This window comes from Oncorhynchus kisutch, unplaced genomic scaffold (genome assembly GCF_002021735.2).
Source record: "Oncorhynchus kisutch isolate 150728-3 unplaced genomic scaffold, Okis_V2 scaffold1015, whole genome shotgun sequence".
NCBI classification, from domain to species: Eukaryota; Metazoa; Chordata; class Actinopteri; order Salmoniformes; family Salmonidae; genus Oncorhynchus; species Oncorhynchus kisutch.
Genome location: NW_022262960.1, coordinates 77,590 through 102,849, shown reverse-complemented (window position 1 = coordinate 102,849; position 25,260 = coordinate 77,590). Strand labels below are relative to the sequence as shown.

Sequence of the window (25,260 nt, the reverse complement as noted above, 5' to 3'; positions counted from 1 at the left end):
GAATGACAACCACACTACATACAACAACACATGTCTGGAACAGCCGGATGAATGACAACCACACTACATACAACAACACATGTCTGGACCAGCCGGATGAATGACCACACTACATACAACAACACATGTCTGGACCAGCCGGATGAATGACAACACACACTGCATACAACAACACATGTCTGGACCAGCCGGGATGAATGACAACCACACTGCATACAACAACACATGTCTGGACCAGCCGGATGAATGACAACCACACTGCATACAACAACACATGTCTGGACCAGCCGGATGAATGACAACCACACTGCATACAACAACACATGTCTGGACCAGCCGGATTGAATGACAACCACACTGCATACAACACACATGTCTGGACCAGCCGGATGAATGACAACCACACTGCATACAACAACCACATGTCTGGACCAGCCTGGATGAATGACAACCACCCAACTGCATACAACAACACATGTCTGGACCAGCCGGATGAATGACAACCACACTGCATACAACAACACATGTCTGGACCAGCCGGATGAATGACAACCACACTGCATACAACAACACATGTCTGGACCAGCCGGATGAATGACAACCACACTGCATACAACAACACATGTCTGGACCAGCCGGATGAATGACAACCACACTGCATACAACAACACATGTCTGGACCAGCCGGATGAATGACAACCACACTACATACAACAACACATGTCTGGACCAGCCGGATGAATGACAACCACACTACATACAACAACACATGTCTGGACCAGCCGGATGAATGACAACCACACTGCATACAACAACACATGTCTGGACCAGCCGGATGAACGACACAGACAAACCACCTTATTCAAAAACCACCCGGAGAAATGAAATAGCACGTGCAGACAATATGATAACATGCCGATGTTGAGCCCAATGAGAGAGAGAGAGAGACAGAGAGAGAGAGAGAGAGAGACAGAGACAGAGAGAGAGAGAGAGACAGAGAGACAGAGACAGAGAGAGAGAGAGAGAGAGACAGAGCTATTGGAAGAATGTACCTTTTCCTGTCCATTCAGAGTTAGCCCAGACAGACAGAGAGACAACAACCAACTAAATATATAACAATCTTCAGTTGAATTCAGAGTTCACACAACCTCAACTTAGTTAGTTAGTTACTACCTTGTCCTTAACCATTCATTGCACTGGCTCATGTCAATGATTATATGACTGCAGTACTAATCACTGATATGTTAAGGACTTACCAAACACTAGAGCCAGGCCATGAGACGTTCCCACTACGATCACACCAGACACAGTCTAGAAACAAAGAAGATATTTAACTAGAGAAGAGGACCAGTCTAGAAACAGAGAGAAGAGGACCAGTCTAGAAACAGAGAGAAGAGGACCAGTCTAGAAACAGAGAGAAGAGGACCAGTCTAGAAACAGAGAGAAGAGGACCAGTCTAGAAACAGAGAGAAGACATTTAACTAGAGAAGAGGACCAGTCTAGAAACAGAGAGAAGAGGACCAGTCTAGAAACAGAGAGAAGACATTTAACTAGAGAAGAGGACCAGTCTAGAAACAGAGAGAAGAGGACCAGTCTAGAAACAGAGAGAAGAGGACCAGTCTAGAAACAGAGAGAAGACATTTAACTAGAGAAGAGGACCAGTCTAGAAACAGAGAGAAGACATTTAACTAGAGAAGAGGACCAGTCTAGAAACAGAGAGAAGACATTTAACTAGAGAAGAGGACCAGTCTAGAAACAGAGAGAAGACATTTAACTAGAGAAGAGGACCAGTCTAGAAACAGAGAGAAGAGGACCAGTCTAGCAACAGAGAGAAGACATTTAACTAGAGAAGAGGACCAGTCTAGAAACAGAGAGAAGACCGTGTAGAAACAGAGAGAAGACAGTCTAGAAACAGAGAGAAGACAGTCTAGAAACAGAGAGAAGACCGTGTAGAAACAGAGAGAAGACCGTGTAGAAACAGAGAGAAGACCGTGTAGAAACAGAGAGAAGACCGTGTAGAAACAGAGAGAAGACCGTGTAGAAACAGAGAGAAGACCGTGTAGAAACAGAGAGAAGACCGTGTAGAAACAGAGAGAAGACCGTGTAGAAAGGGTGAAAGCAGCACTACAGTATAGTATGTGATGACTGTACTTACTACTGCAGTTGGCAGTCCAGCATCTACTTTGTCCTGAAGAACAAGGAAGGAAAAAGTACATTTCAGTGATGCATGACAAAATGTACAAATTGAAAGCTGTGTGGTGTTGTGTTGTGTGTGTGTGGTGTGTGTGTGTGGTGTTGTGTTGTGTGTGGTGTTGGTTGTGGTATGTGTGTGTGGTATGTGTGTGTGGTATGTGTGTGTGGTATGTGTGTGTGGTGTTGGTTGTGTGTGTGTGGTTGGTTAGTGGTGTTGTGTGTTTGTGGTGTGGTTGTTTGTTGTGTGGTGTGGTTGTGTGGTGTTGGTTGTGTGTGTGTTTCTGTGGTGTTGGTTGGGTGTTGGTTGTGTGTGTGTGGTATGTGTGTGTGGTGTTGGTTGTGTGTGTGTGTGTGTGTGGTGTGTGTGTGTGTGGTGTCGGTTGTGTGTGTGGTGTTGGTTGTGAGTGTGGTGGGGTGTGTGTGTGACTCACAGCGGCTGAGACTATCTGAGCAGAGATGCCTTTCAGGATGCTGTGCCGGAGCACAGAGCCATGGACTGTAGTGCTGAGTTCCACTGTCTTCCTCTTCCTACACACACACCACACCACACACACACACACACACACACACACACCACACCCACACCAACACCACACGGATAGACTGTTAAGTTAGAATCTCAGTTTGTGATGACAAATATCAGTTAACTGTATCCGTAATGCATAATGTAACCTGCTGAATACAGCCCATCACAGAAGGGTCTCAAAACCTGCCCATTGGGAGTTAGGTTAAGGGTTAAGGTTACATTTTAGCTTTAGGGAAATAGGATGTTGGACTTGGGAACCAATTCTTTGGTCCCCGCAAGTATAGTGATACAAGACCTGTGTGTGTACACTATTTTACAAGAAGTCCTCACTAGAATAGGCAAACCAACTACAATTCAGAGAAGGGAGGACATTTGCCAGTCCTCACTTGTATAAGAAGGTTATTTTAGGCTTAGTGGTTAGGTTTAAGGTTAGGATTAGAATTAAGGGTTAGGTTTAGGGGTTTAGGTTTAAGGTTAGGATTAGAATTAAGGGTTAGGTTTAGGGGTTAAGGTTTAAGGTTAGGATTAGATATAAGGGGTTTAGGTTAGGGTTAGGTATAGGTTAGGATTAGATTAAGGGTTAGGTTTACGGGGTTAGGTTTAAGGTTAGGCTTAGAATTAAGGGTTAGGTTAGGGGTAGTAAGGTAGATTAGAATTAAGGGTTAGGTTTAGGGGTTAGGTATAAGGTTAGGATTAGAATTAAGGGTTAGGGTTAGGGGTTAGGTATAAGGTTAGGATTAGAATTAAGGGTTAGGTTAGGGGTTAGGTAAGGTTAGGATTAGAATTAAGGGTTCGGTTTAGGGGTTAGGTATAAGGGTTAGGATTAGACATTAAGGGTTAGGTTTAGGGGTTAGGTATAAGGTTAGGATTAGAATTAAGGGTTAGGTTTAGGGGTTAGGTATATAGCGTTCGGCTTAGAATTAAGGTTAGGTTTAGGGGTACGGTATAAGGTTAGGATTAGAATTAAGGGTTAGGTTTAGAGGGTTAGGTATAAGTAGTAGGATTAGAATTACAGGGTTAGGTTTAGGGGTTAGGTATAAGGTTTAGGATTAGAATTAAGGGTTAGGTTTAGGGTAGGTATAGTTCGGATTAGAATTAGGTTAGTTCGGTGTTAGGTATTATAAGGTAGCGCTTTGAATTAAGGGTTAGTGTTTAGGGGTTATCCCGGTGATAAGGGTTGAGTGCTTAGAATAAGGGTTAGGTTTAGGGTCGTTAGGCCTATTAAGGGTTCGCTGATAGATATTTAAGGGTAGTTCGTTTATGGGGTTAGGTATACAGGTTCGGGATTAGATATTAAGGGTTAGGTTTAGGGAAAATATAATTTTCAATGGGAATCAATTGATGGTCCCCATAAAGCCCTCACAAGTATAGTAAGACATAGCTGAGAGTGTGTGTGTGTGTGTGTTACCGTTTGAGGTGTGTGCGGTCACCAGCTGTCGGAGCTGGCCAGTGAGGAGGTCTCACAGGAGTGGCGTCGATGTTCTCTGTGTTCAGCAGACACGTGTCCCTCCAGGATGAAGGGCTCGTCCTCATCCTCAGGCTAAAACAGGAGATGGAAGAATCACAACTGTTAGCCCAGATATGATGTAGGGCTGGCTACCCCAATGTGTTTGACTTCCTCACACAACATTGTATTGTTCTGTAAGAAGTCGGGGAGCTAGAAGCTGTCAGATTCCTGCAGCATTTGAAATGGAATATGTATAGTTATTGAAAGATGAGAGCCAGTTACCTCATTCAGGATGCTCTCCAATGTAGGCGGGGTGTCAACTTGGGGAATGTCAAAACTCTTTATCGTCGATCTGAGGGAGAATAGATACGGTATGGAATATGTGTTCAGCACAATGAAGTATATCGAGCTCCGTGGGTCGCTCTAGTCAGACATCTCATTATATTACTATTTCTACCCTAATTCTATGGTTCTAGCGATCTTTAATCGGATATTAAACGTATAGCAGAGACATGGCTGTGCTAAGCCAAAGAAAAGACAACAAGTAGCCCACTAGCAAGCTACACATTTGACAACGAGCAAAATAAGACTAATGTTAGCTACAGCTTTAATTGCACAAACAAATTCTCATATTAGCACATCTATCCCCCCAAAAATGCTAGGTTTAGCTATCTATCAAGAAAACCAAAAACTGTTGAGAAACACCCATAAGCGCGACAGTCCCCACTCACCGTATCTATTTCCATTAAATTGAGCTGGGATGACGCAGAAACCAAACTGCGTGTATCTGGTGATTCTGACATTGTAAGAGGCCAAATATATTAATATAGATACACAACGAAACAATAGCTACCATTATTAGCAAGTTAGCGGTATCACATCTCTCCGATTCCACTCTTCCTTGTTGTACCGGAAGAATGGTGTGTCACGTGATTACGTCACGGCTCGAGGGTGTGTTCAGTGTTCGGAACGTTTGGCAAGGTTCGGAAACATTTTGTCTTGAGCGAATAATACCAACAAAAAGTGTGAATTTTGTATAATAGTTCACAATTTTTTAGAGTGAAATGAATTAGTTCAATATTGCCAGCTAGCTTCCCATCTCTATTTCCCAGATATGTTTCACTCTCTCTGGTATTCCAGGAGTCCTCGGCCCGTATTCATAATCTCAAATCTAGGATCAGGTCAAAACTGATCCTCGATCAGCACTCCGAATCTGAAACCATTTAGGAATATGGGCTCTTTGGAAGAGGTTAATGTGCGGTGGAGGGATGAAGATTCTGTGAAGTGCAATTGCAGCTTTTAACCAGCAGGGGGAGTCCGAAACACAGCCAACATAGGCCGACTAACTACAACATGGTGTTGAAATTATCAAGAGTAGCTAAATGCTGCCTCGTTGTGGTCCTATTTCAGTAATACAGGCGAAAGTGACGAGTGTGACCAATCTTCTGAGTGTGATCACAAATAAAAGTCTGTGGTTTGAACAAGATTTTCTTTGATAAAAAACATCTTATCATCTTCAAATGTTCTAGAAGTAGTCCGCAAAATGATGACATTCTCATTGTTGTTGACAGAGTTGGGGAGTAAATGATTACAAAAAACTGCAACTGTAATCAGTTCCGTAACCAGCTAAAATATTGTAATGAGATTAGATACTTTAGATACAGCTTTCTGTTTTCTCAAGGTCATTCAATTCAGCATCGAAAAAAAGGAGCAAGTTTAAGTTTATTCCACCTGAGTGAGTCTGATGACAAGTCAGAGACCACTATGATGACCACCAATCAGAGACCACTATGACACACCACATGATGACCACCAATCAGAGACCACGATGATGACACACCACATGACGATCACCAATCAGAGACCACTATGATGACACACCACATGACGATCACCAGTCAGAGACCACTATGATGACACACCACATGACGATCACCAGTCAGAGACCACTATGACACACCACATGACGATCACCAATCAGAGACCACTATGACACACCACATGACGATCACCAATCAAGAGACCACTATGACACACCACATGACGATCACCAATCAGAGACCACTATGACACACCACATGACGATCACCAATCAGAGACCACTATGACACACCACATGACGATCACCAATCAGAGACCACTATGACAACACCACATGACGATCACCAATCAGAGACCACTATGATGACACACCACATGACGATCACCAGTCAGAGACCACTATGGACACACCCAATGACGATCACCAATCAGAGACCACCTATGACACACACCACATGACGATCACCAATCAGAGACCACTATGACACACCACATGGACGATCACCAGTCAGAGACCACTATGACACACCACATGACGATCACCAATCAGGAGACCACTATGACACACCACATGACGATCACCAATCAGAGACCACTATGACACACCACATGACGATCACCAATCAGAGACACTATGACACACCACATGACGATCACCAATCAGAGACCACTATGATGACACACCACATGACGATCACCAGTCAGAACCACTATGCACAACCACATGACGATCACCAATCAGAGACCACTATGATGACACACCACATGACGATCACCAGTCAGAGACCACTAGACACCACCCACATGACGATCACCAATCAGAGACCACTATGATGACACACCACATGACGATCACCAGTCAGAGACCACTATGACACACCACATGACGATCACCAATCAGAGACCACTATGATGACCACCAATCAGAGACCACTATGATGACACACCAAATGATGACCACCAATCAGAGACCACTCTGACGACACACCAAATGCATTTGAGGGATCTTTTTAAGTCTTCTTCTAATGGGGAAATGAATCCAAAAGTATCTGAAAGTAATCAGATTACATGACTGAGTTTTGGTAATCCAAAAGTTACATTACTAATTACAGTGTTGGACAGGTGACTAGTAACTGTAATAGATTACATTTAGAAAGGAACCTACACAACCCTGGTTGTTGATGATGCCTGTGTCTTGTGCACTGATGCTCAGCCTAAATCAATAGAAAGTTGTGCATTGATCCTGAGTGTGCGGAGACTCCTTTTCATTTAAATGTGTCTTTTGCACAAATCAATGACAGGCCCCTGCAAATAATGTTGTGTTTGACTCTAAATGTCGACAACAACTACATATAAGCCTAACCTTACACTTTTCCAAAACACTGATCGTTTTGGTAAGGAAAGCGTTTCATTGGACAGTGTATACCATGTGTATCCTGCACAGATGACTAATACAACTTGAAATTGAAAGGCTTTACTTGAAACATCTAATGAGGCTGTCACAGAGGTCCGTCAGACACATAGGTACAAAAGCAGATTTGGTCTGGTAGCCCGAAGCTATACTGGTACATCTCTGTTCCTCACAATCCTGGATGCAGGTTGGATTTTACGCTTTACTTTCACAGATCCAGCTTTAAACTTCTTGTTCTTGCTGCTTTTCTCAGTCTTTTGCACATCGGGCACAGACTCAGGACTCCAAACGGACTCTATGGGATGCTTTGGATCCATCACAGACCTCGAGGTGTATATCTGTCTGGACAGGCTCTGTTTCGATAAACTGGGTGTCTGTTTCTGCATAGACTTCTGTCTGGACAGGCTCTGTTTCGATAAACTGGGTGTCTGTGTCTGCATAGACTTCTGTCTGGACAGGCTCTGTTTCGATAAACTGGGTGCCTGTGTCTGCATAGACTTCTGTCTGGACAGTTCTGGTGGCGAGAGCAGCACGCTGATCTTGCTGGACCCAAGGATCGGCTGTTCGAAGCACCAGCCACAGCACCAGCTGAATATGACAGCTAGAGTCAGGGTGATGACGATGGTGCAGAAGATGAATACGACGAGGAAGCCACCAATGCTCCACATGTCGTGGAAGCCCTCATCGGACAGCTTGGAGAAGAGCCTCTCATAGAGGTAGGACCAGTCCTTGGAGATGTTTCTTGCCATGGCAGCCATCTTGGCTCTGGCTCCAGTGTCTTCATTCACCTGTACGGTCATTGAGGTCAATGTCAATTCTCTAATAACCATAGCAATGTGGAAGATACCATTCTGTAAAACATAAATGACACTTACCTCTTGATCACCAGCTATTACTCTGATAGAGAAGAACACAGTTCTATACTATGTGTGAAGCTTCTGGAACACTACATCATTGACGTCCATTTCAGATCCACTTTATCTGTATTCATTCAGAAATAAGAAGAAGATATTGTTGCACGGACATGTAATCTTTTAATGAACAGTAATTCTTTATTATTTCCACCCAGAAAACGAATAATAGCTTCCATCATAACGAAGTCAAGTGCCACTGTCAGTACCAATGAACAAACTGGACAGAGGACCTCAGCTAGCTAGCCAGCTAGCTTTAGTTAGCTTGTTAGCTACTACTGTCAAGTTGCAATAATTGAGCCATGACGAAGTGTGTTAACTTAGGCAACTTTCATTATCATAAAATTCCTTCGTGAGAGCGTTACTTCGACTTACCAAAATTGTTAGTAGGACGTTGGCAAACTATATGGCTTTTATTTGAACCAGAGGATCAGCAGTCACATCGGAAATTCTTGGTAACCATGGTAACGTCGTCATCAACGTTCGCTGCGTGTTACATGAAATTGCTCCAAGCCAAGCACCTAGGAATTCTATGTAGAGAGCATGTATCTTCTTCCTAATGTTAGCTAGCCTACTTTATAACTATTCGTTGAGTTACTTTTAAATATGCATGAGGAAATTCGAGATGGTAGACCTACAGGCTTGTGGTAGAAATGTTGGGGTGAGCAAGTGAAATAGTTTTTAACTAACTGAAAAGTTATCCAATATTTAATTGCTCTAACCTAAGCTCATATTCAGTTGCCCCAAGGAAAAGGAATACAGGAAAAGTTAGTACTGTAATTATGGTTACTACATAAACAATTATAATGCTTTTCACAAGTAAAGAGGCCTGATCACTATCATTCATGTGCTCTTTTTATACCAACCCTGGTCATTAGGCTCTGGCTGCAAGCTAGTGTTTCATGCTAGACGCTGTGATACCAGCAACACTAATTGGCAGAGATGGAATTCCTCAGGGGCCTGATTCATCTCCTAGTTCCCAGCACGAAGAGGGGCTTATGTAGGGGTCATACAGACGGGTGCTGTGTGCACACATGCACAGAGGCAGGCACACAGACACGCACTCACCACACACATACACACAGGCAAAATGCTACTGTACTACTGTTGTCTTATACTGCATCAATTTCCTTCGCATAGGCCTCTAAGTACAGTACAGTACAGTATAGTTTTGGTAATCTAGGATATTGTGCCTGCCAGCCTGTCACTTCTCTAGACTTAAGCCCCACTGTAAGACAAGACATCAGACAGAAAACAGTGGTCCCTCTAGCAGTGTAAGCTTTACTGAGAGGATGTACCGTGTGTGTGTGTGTGTGTGTGTGTGTGTGTGTGTGTGTGTGTGTGTGTATAGTGTGTGTGTGTGTGTGTGTGTGTGTGTGTGTGTGTGTTTTAGCAGAGGATCTGCAGTAAATATGGGATAATCCCCTTTTTAAGATACCTTTCCTTGAGAATAATGTGTTTCTTTCTCTAAAGCCCCAATTGTTACCACAGAATCCTCCGAAATATATACATAAACCACGCATCAGTGGGGGAGAGAGAGATTCAGCATTCAGCACCACAGACAGCTCAGAGAGAGAAAAGGAGATGGCACATTAGTCTGACATTGATTAAAAGTACATTGTTTACAAACAATGGAGTAAAACAAGCTTATATTTTGGGTTATGATGGGGTACGACAGTTGAACTAAGCTCAATTAAAAGTTACATTCTTCAAGAATCAATGGGTGTATAATATGTCATTAATTTAGAAGTCTAAAAATACATGTACCAATCACAGATTTCCCCTTTAAAAGTCCTTGTTTTATTATCAGAAAGATAGAGATACTGACAGGCTACATTACAGTAGGTGAGGGACACTCATATTCCATCACAGAGCAGGACATCACACTGACAGTAGCCTACACCCCGAGGTCAGATTGTGTGATGTAACAATGACTTATGTCATATGACAGATAGGATGACCCTCACACCTCACTGGCCATTGCAAGCAGTGTCAAACATACAGTATTGATAAAGAATCATAATTGTTCTGCATTGTCGAGAGAGAGAGAGAGAGAGAGAGAGAGAGAGAGAGAGAGAGAGAGAGAGAGAGAGAGAGAGATGAGAGAACACGGGCGATTAAGAGAAGTTTCTTGAACAGTGTAAATTGTTTGGGGTTAATGCTAGTGGTGGTGGGAAGTCCTACAACAGTGTGACATATTTCCCTGGGCCTGGGGGAAACTGCAGCAGCGAGTGGGCCACTCCTCTGATTGCATCCCAAATGGCACCTTTCCAAATGGCACTATGTAGGGAATAGGGTGTCATTTGGGCCACGCTCACTCAGACTGGCTCGCTTGTCTCTTCAGACGCATGTTGAAGAGAAAGGAGATGGAGAGAATTCAACTCTACTGGTGTGTGTGTGTGTGTGTACTGTCGCTTACTGCCAGGGTTCAGCAGGTTCAGGGAAGGCTGTAGTGTGGCACTAAGCACACTAGGCAGACCAGAATATATAAATACCTAGTGTATAGGGGATAGTCTGCTGTGCATTATTCAACAGCCACAGCCCATATAGCATGATACGGCACCTCCAATTGAGACCTATACATAAATCTTTTGTATTTGTTTAAGCAACTTGTTTGCTAAATGTGAACAGCCTACGTTCCCCAATAGATGATTGTTTTTAGATATAACATTTTCTTTGTTGAAAATCATCTCAAAGTATTTTTTATTTTATTTATGAAATCTGTTCCCAAGTCTTCCCACACGCAAATAATGGGATGTGTGATCTTATCCCAATGTAATCAAGGTTTGACATTATTCTGTTTTTGTCAAATACTATATCTGTTTGGGATTCTTGTTTAATCTATTATTTCATCTCATTCATCCCAAATGTTATCTTGTTGCTATCCGAGATGAGACGAGCCAGCCCATGCTCGCCCCCTTTCTTGCATCACGCTGGTGTTCCAGACGGGCCCGCGCCTGGGAGCTGTCCCATCCTTAATGGTGCTGAACCCGCCGCGAGAAAAGAACCATCGAGTCGAATGGATTTCAAAAGCACAGAGACAACGGCCACATCAACCACTTCCCTCCGGTTTCGCTGCTCCTGTCGACCCAAAGGCATGACAACAACCGTTTTGGGGTGAATTAAAGCACTGTTATGTCGTTAAAATATGTGGATTACCCGCTTGTAAAGAGGATGCTCCGTGTGAGAGAAAATGACGGTAGGAGGCTAGGCTCTGTGGAAGCGAAGCCTAGGGCATGTTCGTGACATCCCTAAATGATCTTGTAGGCTTTTGTTGTGGGAATAGCCTCAACCTCCTCAGACAGACCGTTGAATTGACAGGCGACGAACGCAAACTACCGTGGAAACTATATTCGACTGCAGCCGAGGACATAACCTTTAAAGCATCCATCAGGATAGAGTATAGAGAAAGGACGATTTAAACAGGGCTCGACTGGTCAACGGGGTGGGGGGTGGCGGTTATATCAAGGACCACTGGCCACATAGCGACTGTTATTACAACATGTAATGGGACATTGTTGGTAGAAGGCCCGTAAAGAAACAAAACTGTTGGATTAATGGAACCAGATAGGCTACAACACAGGATTGATAAAGGGCAACGGGAGAGTAGGCTAGATAATAAGAATGAAAAGATCGCAATAGTATAGTCTTGTTCCCAAGATTCGGTTTGTGATGCCGTTGGAATGAAATGGGAAGATGCCCAGCTATGTGCCTGCCCGTTTTCTCTAAGGTATATGAGACATGTAAGTCTATTTGTTTAATATGTAGTCAGGGTTTTCCTGTAACCTGAGCAATTACTTAGTTACAGGCAAGGCTAGTGCACGATAGGGTTATCTGACAAGGCTGAGAAATGATGTGTGGTGGTGCGCGCACACCAACTCATTCGATTTATTCCGGCTGATTCGAGTTTAGAATTCAGAGCTAAATTGAAAATAGCTGTTGAGAGAAAGAATGTCATTCAACCCAACTGGAAAAGACACAACAGAGGAGACTCCTCTTTCCGATCATCCTCAACGAAATAACAGTAAGCTTTTCCTTTTCTCTTCATGTGCTCTGCACGTTTCTGAATAGAAATCTACATCTGTATCCTCCTATAGAAACAGACACATGTTGTTGTCTCTCGGGGTGGTTGTATGGTGCTGGGGATTGTTGAGCCGGAGACCGATGCTGCTCCGCCGCCAGGGCATGTCCAAAGGCCGCTGTTGCGTTTTGTTCAGTGACCTGAAGGTTTTCTTACTCAGACCGCCGGTCCCGGCTCCGCCACCGGTGATCATCCCCATGAACGGACAATATACGGACAGCAATGGGTCCGGCATCGGCATTGATGTTGCCATCGACAACAGCAACTCTGCAGCGAGTGCACCTTCACCAGAGGCGGATGGTTATGCTACCCCTGGCCCCCCGACAGGAGAGCCTCCTTCTGCAGGGACAAACGAGCCTAAAGCGACAGAGGAATGGCAGCATGCTACGGGACAGACTGGACCCCTGGACTATGGCAGCTCAGAGGAGGACTGCTCCAAAGAGAAGTGGGAGGAGAGATTCTCCCAGAACAGTCGCACAGACAGTGGTGTTAGGACTCCCCAGTGCAGGATATGTTTCCAAGGTCCAGAACAGGTGAGTGGCCTTACAGGTAGACAATAGACTATAGACATATAGGTAGACCTATAGTCAGACATTGACTGTATATGACTAATTGTTGCTAACAAGGATGTTTTTCAAAGTGTTTCAAAAACAATGGAGCTGAAAGGCTGGAAAATTCTCTCTCTCTCTGTCTCTCTTTCTTTCTCCTTTCCTCTCAACACTGTGCATGTTGTGGATCCCAAGCACGCAGGAGCAATTATATGCTTGAGAACAGAAATAATGATTTTCTAACTTACTCACTTCCCATGGCTATGTAAAAAGTAGGAGTACTAGAATTCACAGAGCAAGCCCTGTCTTAGAAGAGATAGGAACAGAACATAACAGAGGAAGACCTGTCTTAGAAGAGATAGGAACAGAACATAACAGAGGAAGACCTGTCTTAGAAGAGATAGGGACAGAACATAACAGAGGAAGACCTGTCTTAGAAGAGATAGGGACAGAACATAACAGAGGAAGACCTGTCTTAGAAGAGATAGGAACAGAACAGAACAGAAGAAGACCTGTCTTAGAAGAGATAGGGACAGAACATAACAGAGGAATACCTGTCTTAGAAGAGATAGGAACAGAACATGACAGAGGAAGCCCTGTCTTAGACAGAAGAGACAGGAACAGAACATGACAGAGGAAGCCCTGCCTTAGACAGAAGAGACAGGAACAGAACATGACAGAGGAAGCCCTGTCTTAGACAGAAGAGACAGGAACAGAACATGACAGAGGAAGCCCTGTCTTAGACAGAAGAGATAGGGACAGAACATGACAGAGGAAGACCTGTCTTAGACAGAAGAGACAGGAACAGAACATGACAGAGGAAGACCTGTCTTAGACAGAAGAGACAGGGACAGAACATGACAGAGGAAGACCTGTCTTAGACAGAAGAGACAGGAACAGAACATGACAGAGGAAGACCTGTCTTAGACAGAAGAGATAGGGACAGAACATGACAGAGGAAGACATGTCTTAGAAGAGACAGGAACAGAACATGACAGAGGAAGCCCTGTCGTAGACAGAAGAGATAGGGACAGAACATGACAGAGGAAGACATGTCTTAGACAGAAGAGACAGGAACAGAACATGACAGAGGAAGCCCTGTCTTAGACAGAAGAGACAGGGACAGAACATGACAGAGGAAGACCTGGGGAAGTAGTGGATTCAAGTAACACAGGGTACATCTCAATAGTCTAAAGGGGATTCCTCTCCTACAATCAATGCTTTACACCTGTCCTGGTCTTTGATATCATCAGATGGAGCCAAGGAGAGGGAAAGGAAAGGACACCACTTTAGAATATTGAGATCCGACCAGGGAGTGTAGCTAGGGCCACATGGCCTTGGATTACCTGACTCAGAAGAACTCCCATCTGCAAAGTATCCGACCCACGTAGACAATTCAGTGTGAAGGTGGGTTGATGATTGAATAGGTGCTGGTGCATCAGGGCCAACCTTTCACATCCTGATCCTCTCACCTCTAAGGAAGTCAATGGGGTTGCTCCTCCTCCTCCTGCTCCTCCTCCTCCTGCTCCTCCTCCTAATCCTCCTAATCCTCCTCCTCCTGCTCCTCCTCCTCCTGCTCCTCCTCCTAATCCTCCTAATCCTCCTCCTCCTGCTCCTCCTCCTCCTGCTCCTCATCCTAATCCTCCTCCTCCTCCTAATCCTCCTCCTCCCCCTCCTCCTCCTCCTGCTCCTCCTCCTAATCCTCCTGCTCCTCCTCCTCCTCCTAATCCTCCTAATCCTCCTCCTCCTGCTCCTCCTCCTCCTGCTCCTCATCCTAATCCTCCTCCTGCTCCTCATCCTAATCCTCCTCCTCCTCCTAATCCTCCTCCTCCCCCTCCTCCTCCGCCTGCTCCTCCTCCTAATCCTCCTGCTCCTCCTCCTCCTCCTAATCCTCCTGCTCCTCCTCCTCCCCCTCCTGCTCCTCCTCCTCCCCTCCTGCTCCTCCTCCTTTAATTTGTGGCCTAGTCCTGTGCATCAACTAGCCCAGGGGTATTCAACCCAGGGTCCGTGGTTCTGCAGGGGGTCCGTGAAAATATATATTTTAATATAAAATGTTTAGCTATTTAATAGTTGTTATGAATATCGCTAACAACAACAAGATAAACACCTTTTGAATTACATACCTACAGTAGAAAAGATGAGAATATAATATAATGATGTCAAATTTATTTCTCAACTCATAATATTGAGCAAATGACATTCACTGAAGTATCAACCAATGGTCGCGCTCCCCTGCTCAGACTTTACATGCATCAACCAATGGCTGCGTGCCACGTCATCAACAGTGCTGTAGGGCACATGTTGCTGTAACATATGATGCGATTAGCTGCTAGTTAAATATCTATCCAGGCGTTGTTAGAGCCGACATGCGTCAGCAACGCCTGGGCAGAGCAGCGAGGCCATAAGCTTTGAAAAAGCACCACGGTGCCACTGGCTGCTGGTAAGCTTTCTTGACAGATTTTGGCCAACACATGGCTCACCTTTGTTTAACCAGCGAAACAGCTGCTATTAGCTATTCGTGTTTGGAGTGACCTGTCTAGCTAATAGGTAGAGTTCCACTTCCTCTTCCTGTTATAATGTGAGAGGTCAAAATAATATAAAACCATCTACCAAATCTATTCATTTCAAAATGTTGATGACTGAACCTTGTCGTTCACCTGATGATAAGAGAAGTCGTTAACATATATATTTTTTGCTAATATATGATGGGGGTGCTGGTTCACCGGTTTGTCTGGGCGGAGGTCCATGGTTCACCGGTTTGTCTGGGCGGAGGTCCATGGTTCACCGGTTTGTCTGGGCGGAGGTCCATGGTTCACCGGTTTGTCTGGGCGGAGGTCCATGGTTCACCGGTTTGCCTGGGCGGAGGTCCATGGTTCACCGGTTTGTCTGGGCGGAGGTCCATGGTTCACCGGTTTGCCTGGGCGGGGGTCCATGGTTCACCGGTTTGCCTGGGCGGGGATCCATGGTTCACCGGTTTGCCTGGGCGGGGGTTCCTGGGTCACCGGTTTGGCTGGGCGGAGGTCCATGGTTCACCGGGTTGCCTGGGTGGGGGTTCCTGGGTCGCCAGTTTGCCTGGGTGGGGGTTCCTGGGTCGCCGGTTTGCCTGGGCGGAGGTCCATGGTTCACCGGTTTGCCTGGGTGGGGGTTCCTGGGTCGCCGGTTTGCCTGGGTGGGGGTTCCTGGGTCGCCGGTTTGCCTGGGCGGGGGTTCCTGGGTCGCCGGTTTGCCTGGGTGGAGGTCCATGGTTCACCGGTTTGCCTGGATGGGGGTTCCTGGGTCGCCGGTTTGCCTGAGGGGGTCTCTGGGTCGCCAGTTTGCCTGGGCGGGGGTCTCTGGGTCACCAGTTTGCCTGGGTGGGGGTTCCTGGGTCGCCAGTTTGCCTGGGCGGTGGTCTCTGGGTCGCCAGTTTGCCTGGGCGGGGGTCCTTGCGTAACAAAAAGTTGAAGATCCCTGAATTTGCCCCATCTTCATCCAGTCTCTCAGTGATGAAGACATATCCTCATGGTCTGTCCCTGTGTTGACATTTAGGGAGACACTAGTCTAGTGTCTGATGATGCCGGTGGAGAACATTAGAGAGTATCTCTCTCTCTCTCTGCTCTAAATGACATCACATTATAGAACACTACTGCCTGGAGTGGTAGTTGCAGTCAGCCTGTCTCTGGGTGGCAGGCTGCTGAAAGCTTTTTGGCGCTGAGGATAAATTAATGTGTCCCAAATGGCACCCTAGTTGCTATCTAGTGCACTACTTTAGACCAGGGCCCATAAGGTGGCCCCTAGGGTGCCATTTGAGCTGCATCCTCAGTATAAAGAGTGTGTTAAAGCTTTGGCTCAGTCTGGGAGCAGGAGGAGGAAATAAAACACATTCAGGAGAACCAGTGATGCTGTCTGTCAATCTGAAAGGTCTCCTATTCATTCATACTCTCTCCTCCCCCCCTCTCTCCTTCCCCCCTCCTCTCTCCTCCCTCCTCTCTCTCTCCTCCCTCCTCTCTCTCCCCCCTCTCTCTCTCCTCCCTCCTCTCTCCTTCCCCCCTCCTCTCTCCTCCCTCCTCTCTCTCCCCCCTCTCTCTCTCCTCCCTCCTCTCTCCTTCCCCCCTCCTCTCTCCTCCCTCCTCTCTCCTTCCCCCCTCCTCTCTCCTCCCTCCTCTCTCTCTCCTCCCTCCTCTCTCTCCTCTCTCCTTCCCCCCTCCTCTCTCCTCCCTCCCTCCTCTCTCTCTCCTCCCTCCTCTCTCTCCCCCCTCTCTCTCTCCTCCCTCCTCTCTCTCCTCCACCCCTTCTCTCTCCTCCCTCCTCTCTCTCTCCTCCCTCCTCTCTCCTCCCTCCTCTCTCTCTCCTTCCTCCTCTCTCTCTCCTCCCTCCTCTCTCCCCCCCTCTCTCTTCTCCCCATCTATCTCTCTCTCTCCCCCACTCTCTCTCCCCCCCCCCTCTTTCCCCCCCCCCTCTCCCCCCCTCTCTCCTCCCCCCTCCCTCTCTCTCTCCCCCCCTCTCTCTCCCCCCTCTCTCTCTCCTCCTCCCCCCTCTCTCTCTCTCTCTCTCTCTCTCTCTCTCTCTCTCTCTTCGCCCTCTCTCTCTCTCCTCCACTCTCTCTCTCTCTCCCCCCTCTCTCTCTCCTCCCCCCTCTCTCTTCCCCCCCCCCTCTCTCTCCTCCTCCCCCCTCTCTCACTCAGCCTAGTCTAATATGTTATTGAATGTAAACCCTGTTTCAGACACTTGTTGAACCTACTCTGCTAGTCTGATTCCTGTCACAGACACTACAGGACAGTTGGTTCCCCGGGCGGTTTAGGTTGAATTAGGTTGGATAACCAACGTACCAGTTCAGACCTCTTTTCAACTCACGTTGTTGTAGCCTAACTACCAGACAACAGGCTGCACTGGGTACACATACATTTATCTGCCAGCCAGGGCCAGCTTTTCTATGTCTTTATTGTGTAGTATCCACCTGTTTGTATTACATAGACAGTGTGAAATTTAGTCTAGATAATTGCCTGTCTTTCTCTGGAGAAAGGAACAGGAGAGATGTCATTATAGATGTTTGGCTTTAGAAAAGTGCTCTTCTGGGTGTTTGTGTTAACAACTGAAACATGAAAGCAAGAGAATGACCTTCTTGAAAGGCTGCTTCCGCCCTCTATGTGTCTCTCTGTGTTTCTCTGTGTTTCTCTGTGTTTCTCTGTGTCTCTCTGTGTTTCTCTGTGTCTCTCTGTGTCTCTCTGTGTTTCTCTGTGTCTCTCTATGTCTCTCTGTGTGTCTCTGTGTCTCGCTCTGTGTTTCTCTGTGTCTCTCTGTGTCTCTCTGTGTCTCTCTGTGTGTCTCTCTGTGTGTCTCTCTGTGTGTCTCTCTGTGTCTCTCTGTGTGTCTCTCTGTGTTTCTCTATGTGTCTCTCTGTGTCTCTCTGTGTTTCTCTGTGTCTCTCTGTGTCTCTCTGTGTCTCTGTGTTTCTCTGTATGTGTCTCTCTGTGTCTCTCTGTGTTTCTCTGTATGTGTCTCTCTGTGTGTCTCTCTATGTCTCTCTGTGTTTCTCTGTGTGTCTCGCTCTGTGTCTCTCTATGTCTCTCTATTTGTGTCTCTCTGTGTCTCGCTCTGTCTCTCTCTCTGTGTCTCTCTCTCTGCGTGCCTCTGTGTCTCTCTGTCTCGCTCTCTGTGTCTCTCTGTGTCTGTGTCTCGCTCTGTGTCTCTCTCTCTGCGTATCTCTGTGTCTCGCTCTGTGTCTCTCTCTCTGTCTCTCTCTCTCTGTGTCTCTCTGTGTCTCGCTCTGTGTCTCTCTCTCTGCATATCTCTCTCTGTGTGTCTCTGTGTGTCTCTCTCTCTCTGTGTCTCTCTCTGTGTCTCTCTCTCTCTGTGTTTCTCTCTCTGTGTCTCTCTCTGTGTCTCTCTCCGTGTCTCTCTCTCTGTGTTTCTCTCTCTGTGTCTCTCTCTGTGTCTCTCTCCCTGTGTCTCTCTCTCTGTGTCTCTCTCTCTGTGTCTCTCTCTCTGTGTCTCTCTCCGTGTGTCTGTATCACTCTCTAATAAAAGAGGTTGCATGGTCCTTAGGAAAAACAACATTTGAGCCTGGATATGGTATGACTGGCAGATTCAAGACTACCCACCATCACTGCTGACCCTTTAAATAGTTGATCCTGCTTCTTATTAGAGAAGATCCTGGTAAAGGATTCATCTGACCAGAGAGGATTTGGCCTGGTCATGATAACCATGGTAACTGTGAGATGTCTGGAACCAGAGAGGATGTGACCTGGTCATGATAACCATGGTAACTGTGAGATGTCTGGAGCCAGAGAGGATGTGGCCTGGTCATGATAACCATGGTAACTGTGAGATGTCTGGAACCAGAGAGGATGTGACCTGGTCATGATAACCATGGTAACTGTGAGATGTCTGGAACCAGAGAGGATGTGGCCTGGTCATGATAACCATGGTAACTGTGAGATGTCTGGAACCAGAGAGGATGTGGCCTGGTCATGATAACCATGGTAACTGTGAGATGTCTGGAACCAGAGAGGATGTGGCCTGGTCATGATAACCATGGTAACTGTGAGATGTCTGGAACCAGAGAGGATGTGGCCTGGTCATGATAACCATGGTAGCTGTGAGATGTCTGGAACCAGAGAGGATGTGGCCTGGTCATGATAACCATGGTAGCTGTGAGATGTCTGGAACCAGAGAGGATGTGGCCTGGTCATGATAACCATGGTAGCTGTGAGATGTCTGGAACCAGAATAAATACATTATATTGGTAATACTGATGATAAAAATACGCTTTTTAATGAGTGTCACACACCAACGTGTCATCTCACTCTCTCTCACTTTCTCTCACTGAGCTGATAAATCTCTATCACTCTCTCTGAGAGGATTATAAATGACAAGTTCACGGTAGAACGCACTGAAGTGAGAATCACACACGCACTACACACACGCTCACACACACGCACTACACACACGCTCACACACACGCACTACACACACGCACTACACACACGCACTACACACACGCTCACACACACGCACTACACACACGCACTACACACACGCACTACACACACGCTCACACACACGCACTACACACACGCACTACACACACGCACTACACACACGCACTACACACACGCACTACACACACGCACTACACACACAAACTTTCACACATAACAAGATAAGAGCGTTAAGGATTCATCTCTGAGGAGGTCTCTGTTCAAACAGATTACATGAGCGTTGGGAGGTAAGAAAGCAGAAACCACAGCCCTGTCTATCTGTCTGGAGGAAACACGCTGTAGAATCCACACTGTGACAGATACAGAGTCAGTGGGGACATGTAGGTGCAGAACTGAAGGGCGCGTTACTGGTAACTCTAGAGACAAGGCTTCAGATCGACCGTTCTCCAGAGCTGTGGGTGCACAGGACATGTAGAGATAACGTGGCTCCGTCCAAAATGGCTCCCTATTCCCTACATTTTGCACTACTCCTGCTCTGGCTAAAAGTGATGCACTATATAGAGAATATGGTGCCAGATTAACCCTGTGGCAGCTCCAATTATGTATATAAACCCTGCATTGCTGATGCTACGTATTGGCCAATGAGAGGCTTTGAAGCCATGTGTCGGCCATATTGGTGCTCCCCAGTAGGAACAGACGTCCATAAGAATGAATGGAATTATTACAGTATTTCAATGAAATGTTTCAAGGACAAAATGACATGTATAGAAGTACTTTTTGTTTGAGTGTGGACAGTAACATTAGTAATGTAACTAATATATACTTTAAGGAAATGTTTTCATATATGATATGTTTATCTCACATAATATCATTTAAAAGTCTGCATTAAGGCTGTAGTAGAATAAACATGGCTAAAACTAATGGAGACATTAATACATGCATTTCTTTAGCTTCCAAAATATTTTTGACACCGGTGTCAGAGTGTCAAGATGGAGGGGCGATGGCTTCAATACAGAGCCCCCTGTCAGTCATCCAGTGTGTATGTAAATCACTGGTCAGCATCCTGACCGACACTCAGCTGGCTCACTGTAAGACAAACCAATAGCAGCATTTTCCTTTGTGTCCCACAGGGGGAGCTGCTGAGCCCGTGTCGCTGCAGTGGGTCTGTCCGCTGCACCCATGAGCCCTGCCTCATCAAGTGGATCAGTGAGAGGGGCTCCTGGAGCTGTGAGCTCTGCTACTACAAGTACCACGTGGTAGCCATCAGCACCAATAACCCGCTCCAGGTAGGGACAGCTGTGATGGGACTCGCCAGCTCTTGGACTTGAGTCAGGGGGGAGGGTTTTAGGGGATGAAGAGGAGAGCTCTAATTGGGTGTATATCACACAGCACTGCAGAAAGAGAGAGGGGGGTAATACTAGTGTATAGTGTGTATGAATAGTATGGGATGATGATGTACTCTCTCTTCCTCCCTCTCTCTCTCCCTCCCTCCTTCTCTCCCCCTCCCTCCCTCCTTCTCTCTCCCCCCCTCCTCTCCCCCTCCCTCCCTCCTTCTCTCTCCCCCCCCCTCTCCCCCTCCCCCCTCCTTTCTTTCTCCATCCCTCCTTCTCTCCCCCCTCCTTCTCCCCCCCCCCTCCTTCTCTCCCCCCCCCTCCTCTCCCCCTCCCTCCTTCTCTCCCCCTCCTTTCTTTCTCCCTCCCCCTCCCTCCCTCCTTTCTTTCTCCCTCCCTCCTTCTCTCCCCCCTTCTCTCCCCCCTCCTTCTCTCCCCCCTCCTCTCCCACTCCCTCCTTCTCTCCCCCTCCCTCCCTCCTTTCTTTCTCCCTCCCTCCCTCTCTCTCTCTCTCCCTCCCTCCTTCTCTCCCCCTCCCTCCCTCCTTTCTTTCTCCCTCCCTCCTTCTCTCCCCCCTCCTTCTCTCTCCCCCCCTCCTCTCCCACTCCCTCCCTCCTTCTCTCCCCCCTCCTTCTCTCTCTCCCCCCTCCCTCCCTCCTTCTCTCTCCCCCCCTCCTCTCCCCCTCCCTCCCTCCTTCTCTCTCCCCCTCCTCTCCCCCTCCCTTCTTTCTCCCTCCCTCCTTCTCTCCCCCCTCCTTCCCCCCCCCCTCCTCTCCCCCTCCCTCCCTCCTTCTCTCCCCCTCCCTGCCTCCCCCCTCCTTTCTTTCTCCCCCCCCCCCCCCTCTCTCTCTCCCTCCCCCCTCTCATCCTCCTCCCGCTCTCTCCCTCCCCCCAGTGGCAGGCCATCTCTCTGACAGTGATAGAGAAGGTCCAGATAGCAGCGGCCGTGTTGGGCAGCCTGTTCCTCATGTCCTCTATCTCCTGGCTGGTGTGGTCGTCCCTCAGCCCCTCGGCCAAGTGGCAGCGCCAGGACCTGCTCTTCCAGATCTGCTACGCCATGTACGGATTCATGGACCTCGTCTGCATCGGTGAGGCCGGCACACAGAGGAACTCCTCCTCCTCCTTCTTCCTTGGTTGATTTATTGGGGGGAAAAGATACACAACCCAGGGGATTCTACTTGTTTGCAACGTGGTCCCCTATGGAATACACCTCCCTCCTCCTCTCCTCTTCCTTCATTCCCTCTTCTCCAATCAGGACACTTGAGGTGGGACATATATGACTCCCCAGACAGAGCTCTGGAGGACTCACTGTGTGATTAACCAACACTACCAACACATTTTGGATTCAGGATGTATTCATGTGTAACTGACAACCTCCCCCTCTTCTTCTCTCTCGTTCAAGCGCTGATCGTCCATGAAGGCCCCTCAGTGTTCCGGATCTTTAACCGCTGGCAGGCAGTGAACCAGCAGTGGAAGGTGCTCAACTACGACAAGATCAGAGACACTGAGGACCACCAGAGATCCAGGCTGACGCCCAGGCACCTGGCCCTGCCCAACCCCAGGACGAGTGCTCCTCCCGGGGCAGAGCCGGGGGATGAAATGGTCTCCCCCTCCACCTCCTCCCTCATGGCCGCGGTGGCCGCCTCCGCGCCTGGCTACACCGTGACCACAGCCGCAACCGCCAGCCTGACGACGGTGACAACGCAGGACTCAATGTCGGAGCAGGGGCCACCATCCCTGCCAGACCACCACTGTGCGTACAACATCCTCCACCTGCTCACCCAGCACCTCTGGACAACGCAGCAGGAGCACCGCCCCACTCAAGTCCATCCCCAGCCTCCGCAGCCCAGCAACAGCAGCCGGGAGCTGGTCATGAGAGTCACTACGGTCTGAGGCTTCAACTGAGGCCTAACTTTGTTATGTTACAACAACGAGAGAGACCGACATAAGAGAGAGAGGGGTGTGTGGCCTCGTTTTGGGAGTTTGAATGGAGGACTGGGAGACGTTGCTGCTGCTTCACAGAGATTTACATGAAGTTACTCAATGCTGCCTGGGACAGAAAGATGAAGGAGCGAGGGATAGAGTGTGGGTGAGGGATAGAGTGTGGGTGAGGGATAGAGTGTGGGTGAAGGATAGAGTGTGGGTGAGGGATAGAGTGTGGGTGAGGGATAGAGTGTGGGTGAGGGATAGAGTGTGGGTGAGGGATAGTGTGGGTGAGGGGTAGAGTGTGGGTGAGGGATAGAGTGTGGGTGAGGGGTAGAGTGTGGGTGAGGGGTAGAGTGTGGGTGAGGGGTAGAGTGTGGGTGAGGGGTAGAGTGTGGGTGAGGGGTAGAGTGTGGGTGAGGGATAGAGTGTGGGTGAGGGGTAGAGTGTGGGTGAGGGTTAGAGTGTGGGAGAGGGGTAGAGTGTGGGAGAGGGGTAGAGTGTGGGTAAGGGGGGAGTGTGGGTGAGGGTTAGAGTGTGAGTGAGGAGTAGAGTGTGGGTGAGGGGTAGAGTGTGAGTGAGGGGTAGAGTGTGGGTGAGGGGTAGAGTGTGGGTGAGGGTTAGAGTGTGGGTGAGGATTAGAGTGTGGGTGAGGGTTAGAGTGTGGGTGAGGGTTAGAGTGTGGTGAGGGTTAGAGTGTGGGTGAGGAGTAGAGTGTGGGTGAGGAGTAGAGTGTGGGTGAGGAGTAGTGTGTGGTGAGGAGTAGTGTGTGGGTGAGGGGGAGAGTGTGGGTGAGGGGAGAGTGTGGGTGAGGGTTAGAGTGTGGGTGAGGAGTAGAGTGTGGGTGAGGGTTCGATTGTGGGTGAGGAGTAGAGTGTGGGTGAGGGGTAGAGTGTGGGTGAGGGTTAGAGTGTGGGTTAGGGGTAGAGTGTGGGTGAGGTGTAGAGTGTGGGTGAGGGGTAGAGTGTGGGTGAGGGTTAGAGTGTGGGTGAGGAGTAGAGTGTGGGTGAGGAGTAGAGTGTGGGTGAGAGTATGGGTGAGGGGGAGAGTGTGGGTGAGGGGGAGAGTATGGAGAGGTGGAGGGCAAGAGAGAGGGAGAGATTTGCCAGTTTCCTGTGTTTTGACAGCCTTGATGTAATAAAACGAGATTTCCAGATCTGTGTGTTGTGGTCTGATGTAGCAGGAAGGATGTGTGAGGCAGAGCCATTTCTCTCTCTCTATATATATATATAGGACTCTGCTTACAGGGAGCTGTGATAGATGGCACTGATCTGATGTGATCTACTATGTAGCCTGGAGCAACACTCCTGTCAGGAAGCTGCAGTCCTCACAGTCAGGATAAATAGACCTTTCTAATTACTATGATGACAGACAGGAGCACAGTTCAGTACAGTGACAGTCCATAACACCAGTACCTTCTTACATTAGCTGTTCACAATGACAATTCAGGCTGAATCCCAAATGGCACCCTATTCCCTACATAGTGCACTACTTTATACCAGAACCTGATGGGCCCTGGTCAAAACTAGTGGACTGCACAGGGAACAGGTTGCTATTTGGGATGCAGACTGAGATCAAGTTTCAATACAAAACTCAAGCCGTCTCCTTCTGAAGAGCTTGAATAGTACGCCACTGACCCGAGGTTAGTTTGGAGTAGCCTAAAGTATGTGGTAATGCATTAACAGTTGAATTATTCATATTGGAATATAATTCCTTCCTGTCAACTCTGAGACATGGCAGAGGCATCACAGACAGCTTTTGTCTTCCCAGAGTCATTTATAAACAGTTTTACATCTTCCCAGAGTCATTTATAAACAGTACATCTTCCCAGAGTCATTTATAAACAGTTTTACATCTTCCCAGAGTCATTTATAAACAGTACATCTTCCCAGAGTCATTTATAAACAGTACATCTTCCCAGAGTCATTTATAAACAGTTTTACATCTTCCCAGAGTCATTTATAAACAGTACATCTTCCCAGAGTCATTTATAAACAGTTTTACATCTTCCCAGAGTCATTTATAAACAGTTTTACATCTTCCCAGAGTCATTTATAAACAGTACATCTTCCCAGAGTCATTTATAAACAGTTTTACATCTTCCCAGAGTCATTTATAAACAGTTTTACATCTTCCCAGAGTCATTTA

General features: G+C 47.4%; 2 protein-coding genes and 1 long non-coding RNA gene across 3 annotated transcripts; 1 reads left to right on the top strand and 2 right to left on the bottom strand.

Annotated features, from left to right (window-relative positions):
* Window positions 1-1,232: 1,232 nt before the first annotated feature.
* Window positions 1,233-4,233, bottom strand: LOC116364165 (uncharacterized). The gene is made up of 4 exons (XR_004207930.1): window positions 4,128-4,233; window positions 2,625-2,721; window positions 2,156-2,188; window positions 1,233-1,311 (listed from the first exon to the last, which is right to left on the bottom strand). It is a non-coding gene; the product is annotated as an uncharacterized LOC116364165 (long non-coding RNA).
* A 3,220-nt stretch (window positions 4,234-7,453) lies between these two features.
* LOC116364164 (uncharacterized) lies at window positions 7,454-8,761 on the bottom strand. Its single transcript, XM_031817402.1, has 3 exons — window positions 8,685-8,761; window positions 8,274-8,379; window positions 7,454-8,186 (listed from the first exon to the last, which is right to left on the bottom strand). The coding sequence occupies exon 3, from the start codon at window positions 8,154-8,156 to the stop codon at window positions 7,545-7,547; it is 612 nt and encodes a 203-aa protein (XP_031673262.1). The 5' UTR covers window positions 8,157-8,186; window positions 8,274-8,379; window positions 8,685-8,761; the 3' UTR covers window positions 7,454-7,544.
* Window positions 8,762-11,269: 2,508 nt separating this feature from the next.
* Window positions 11,270-23,368, top strand: LOC109878475 (E3 ubiquitin-protein ligase MARCH4). Its single transcript, XM_031817400.1, has 4 exons — window positions 11,270-12,923; window positions 20,989-21,144; window positions 22,085-22,277; window positions 22,592-23,368. The coding sequence occupies exons 1-4, from the start codon at window positions 12,417-12,419 to the stop codon at window positions 23,080-23,082; spliced, it is 1,347 nt and encodes a 448-aa protein (XP_031673260.1). The 5' UTR covers window positions 11,270-12,416; the 3' UTR covers window positions 23,083-23,368.
* Window positions 23,369-25,260: the final 1,892 nt, after the last annotated feature.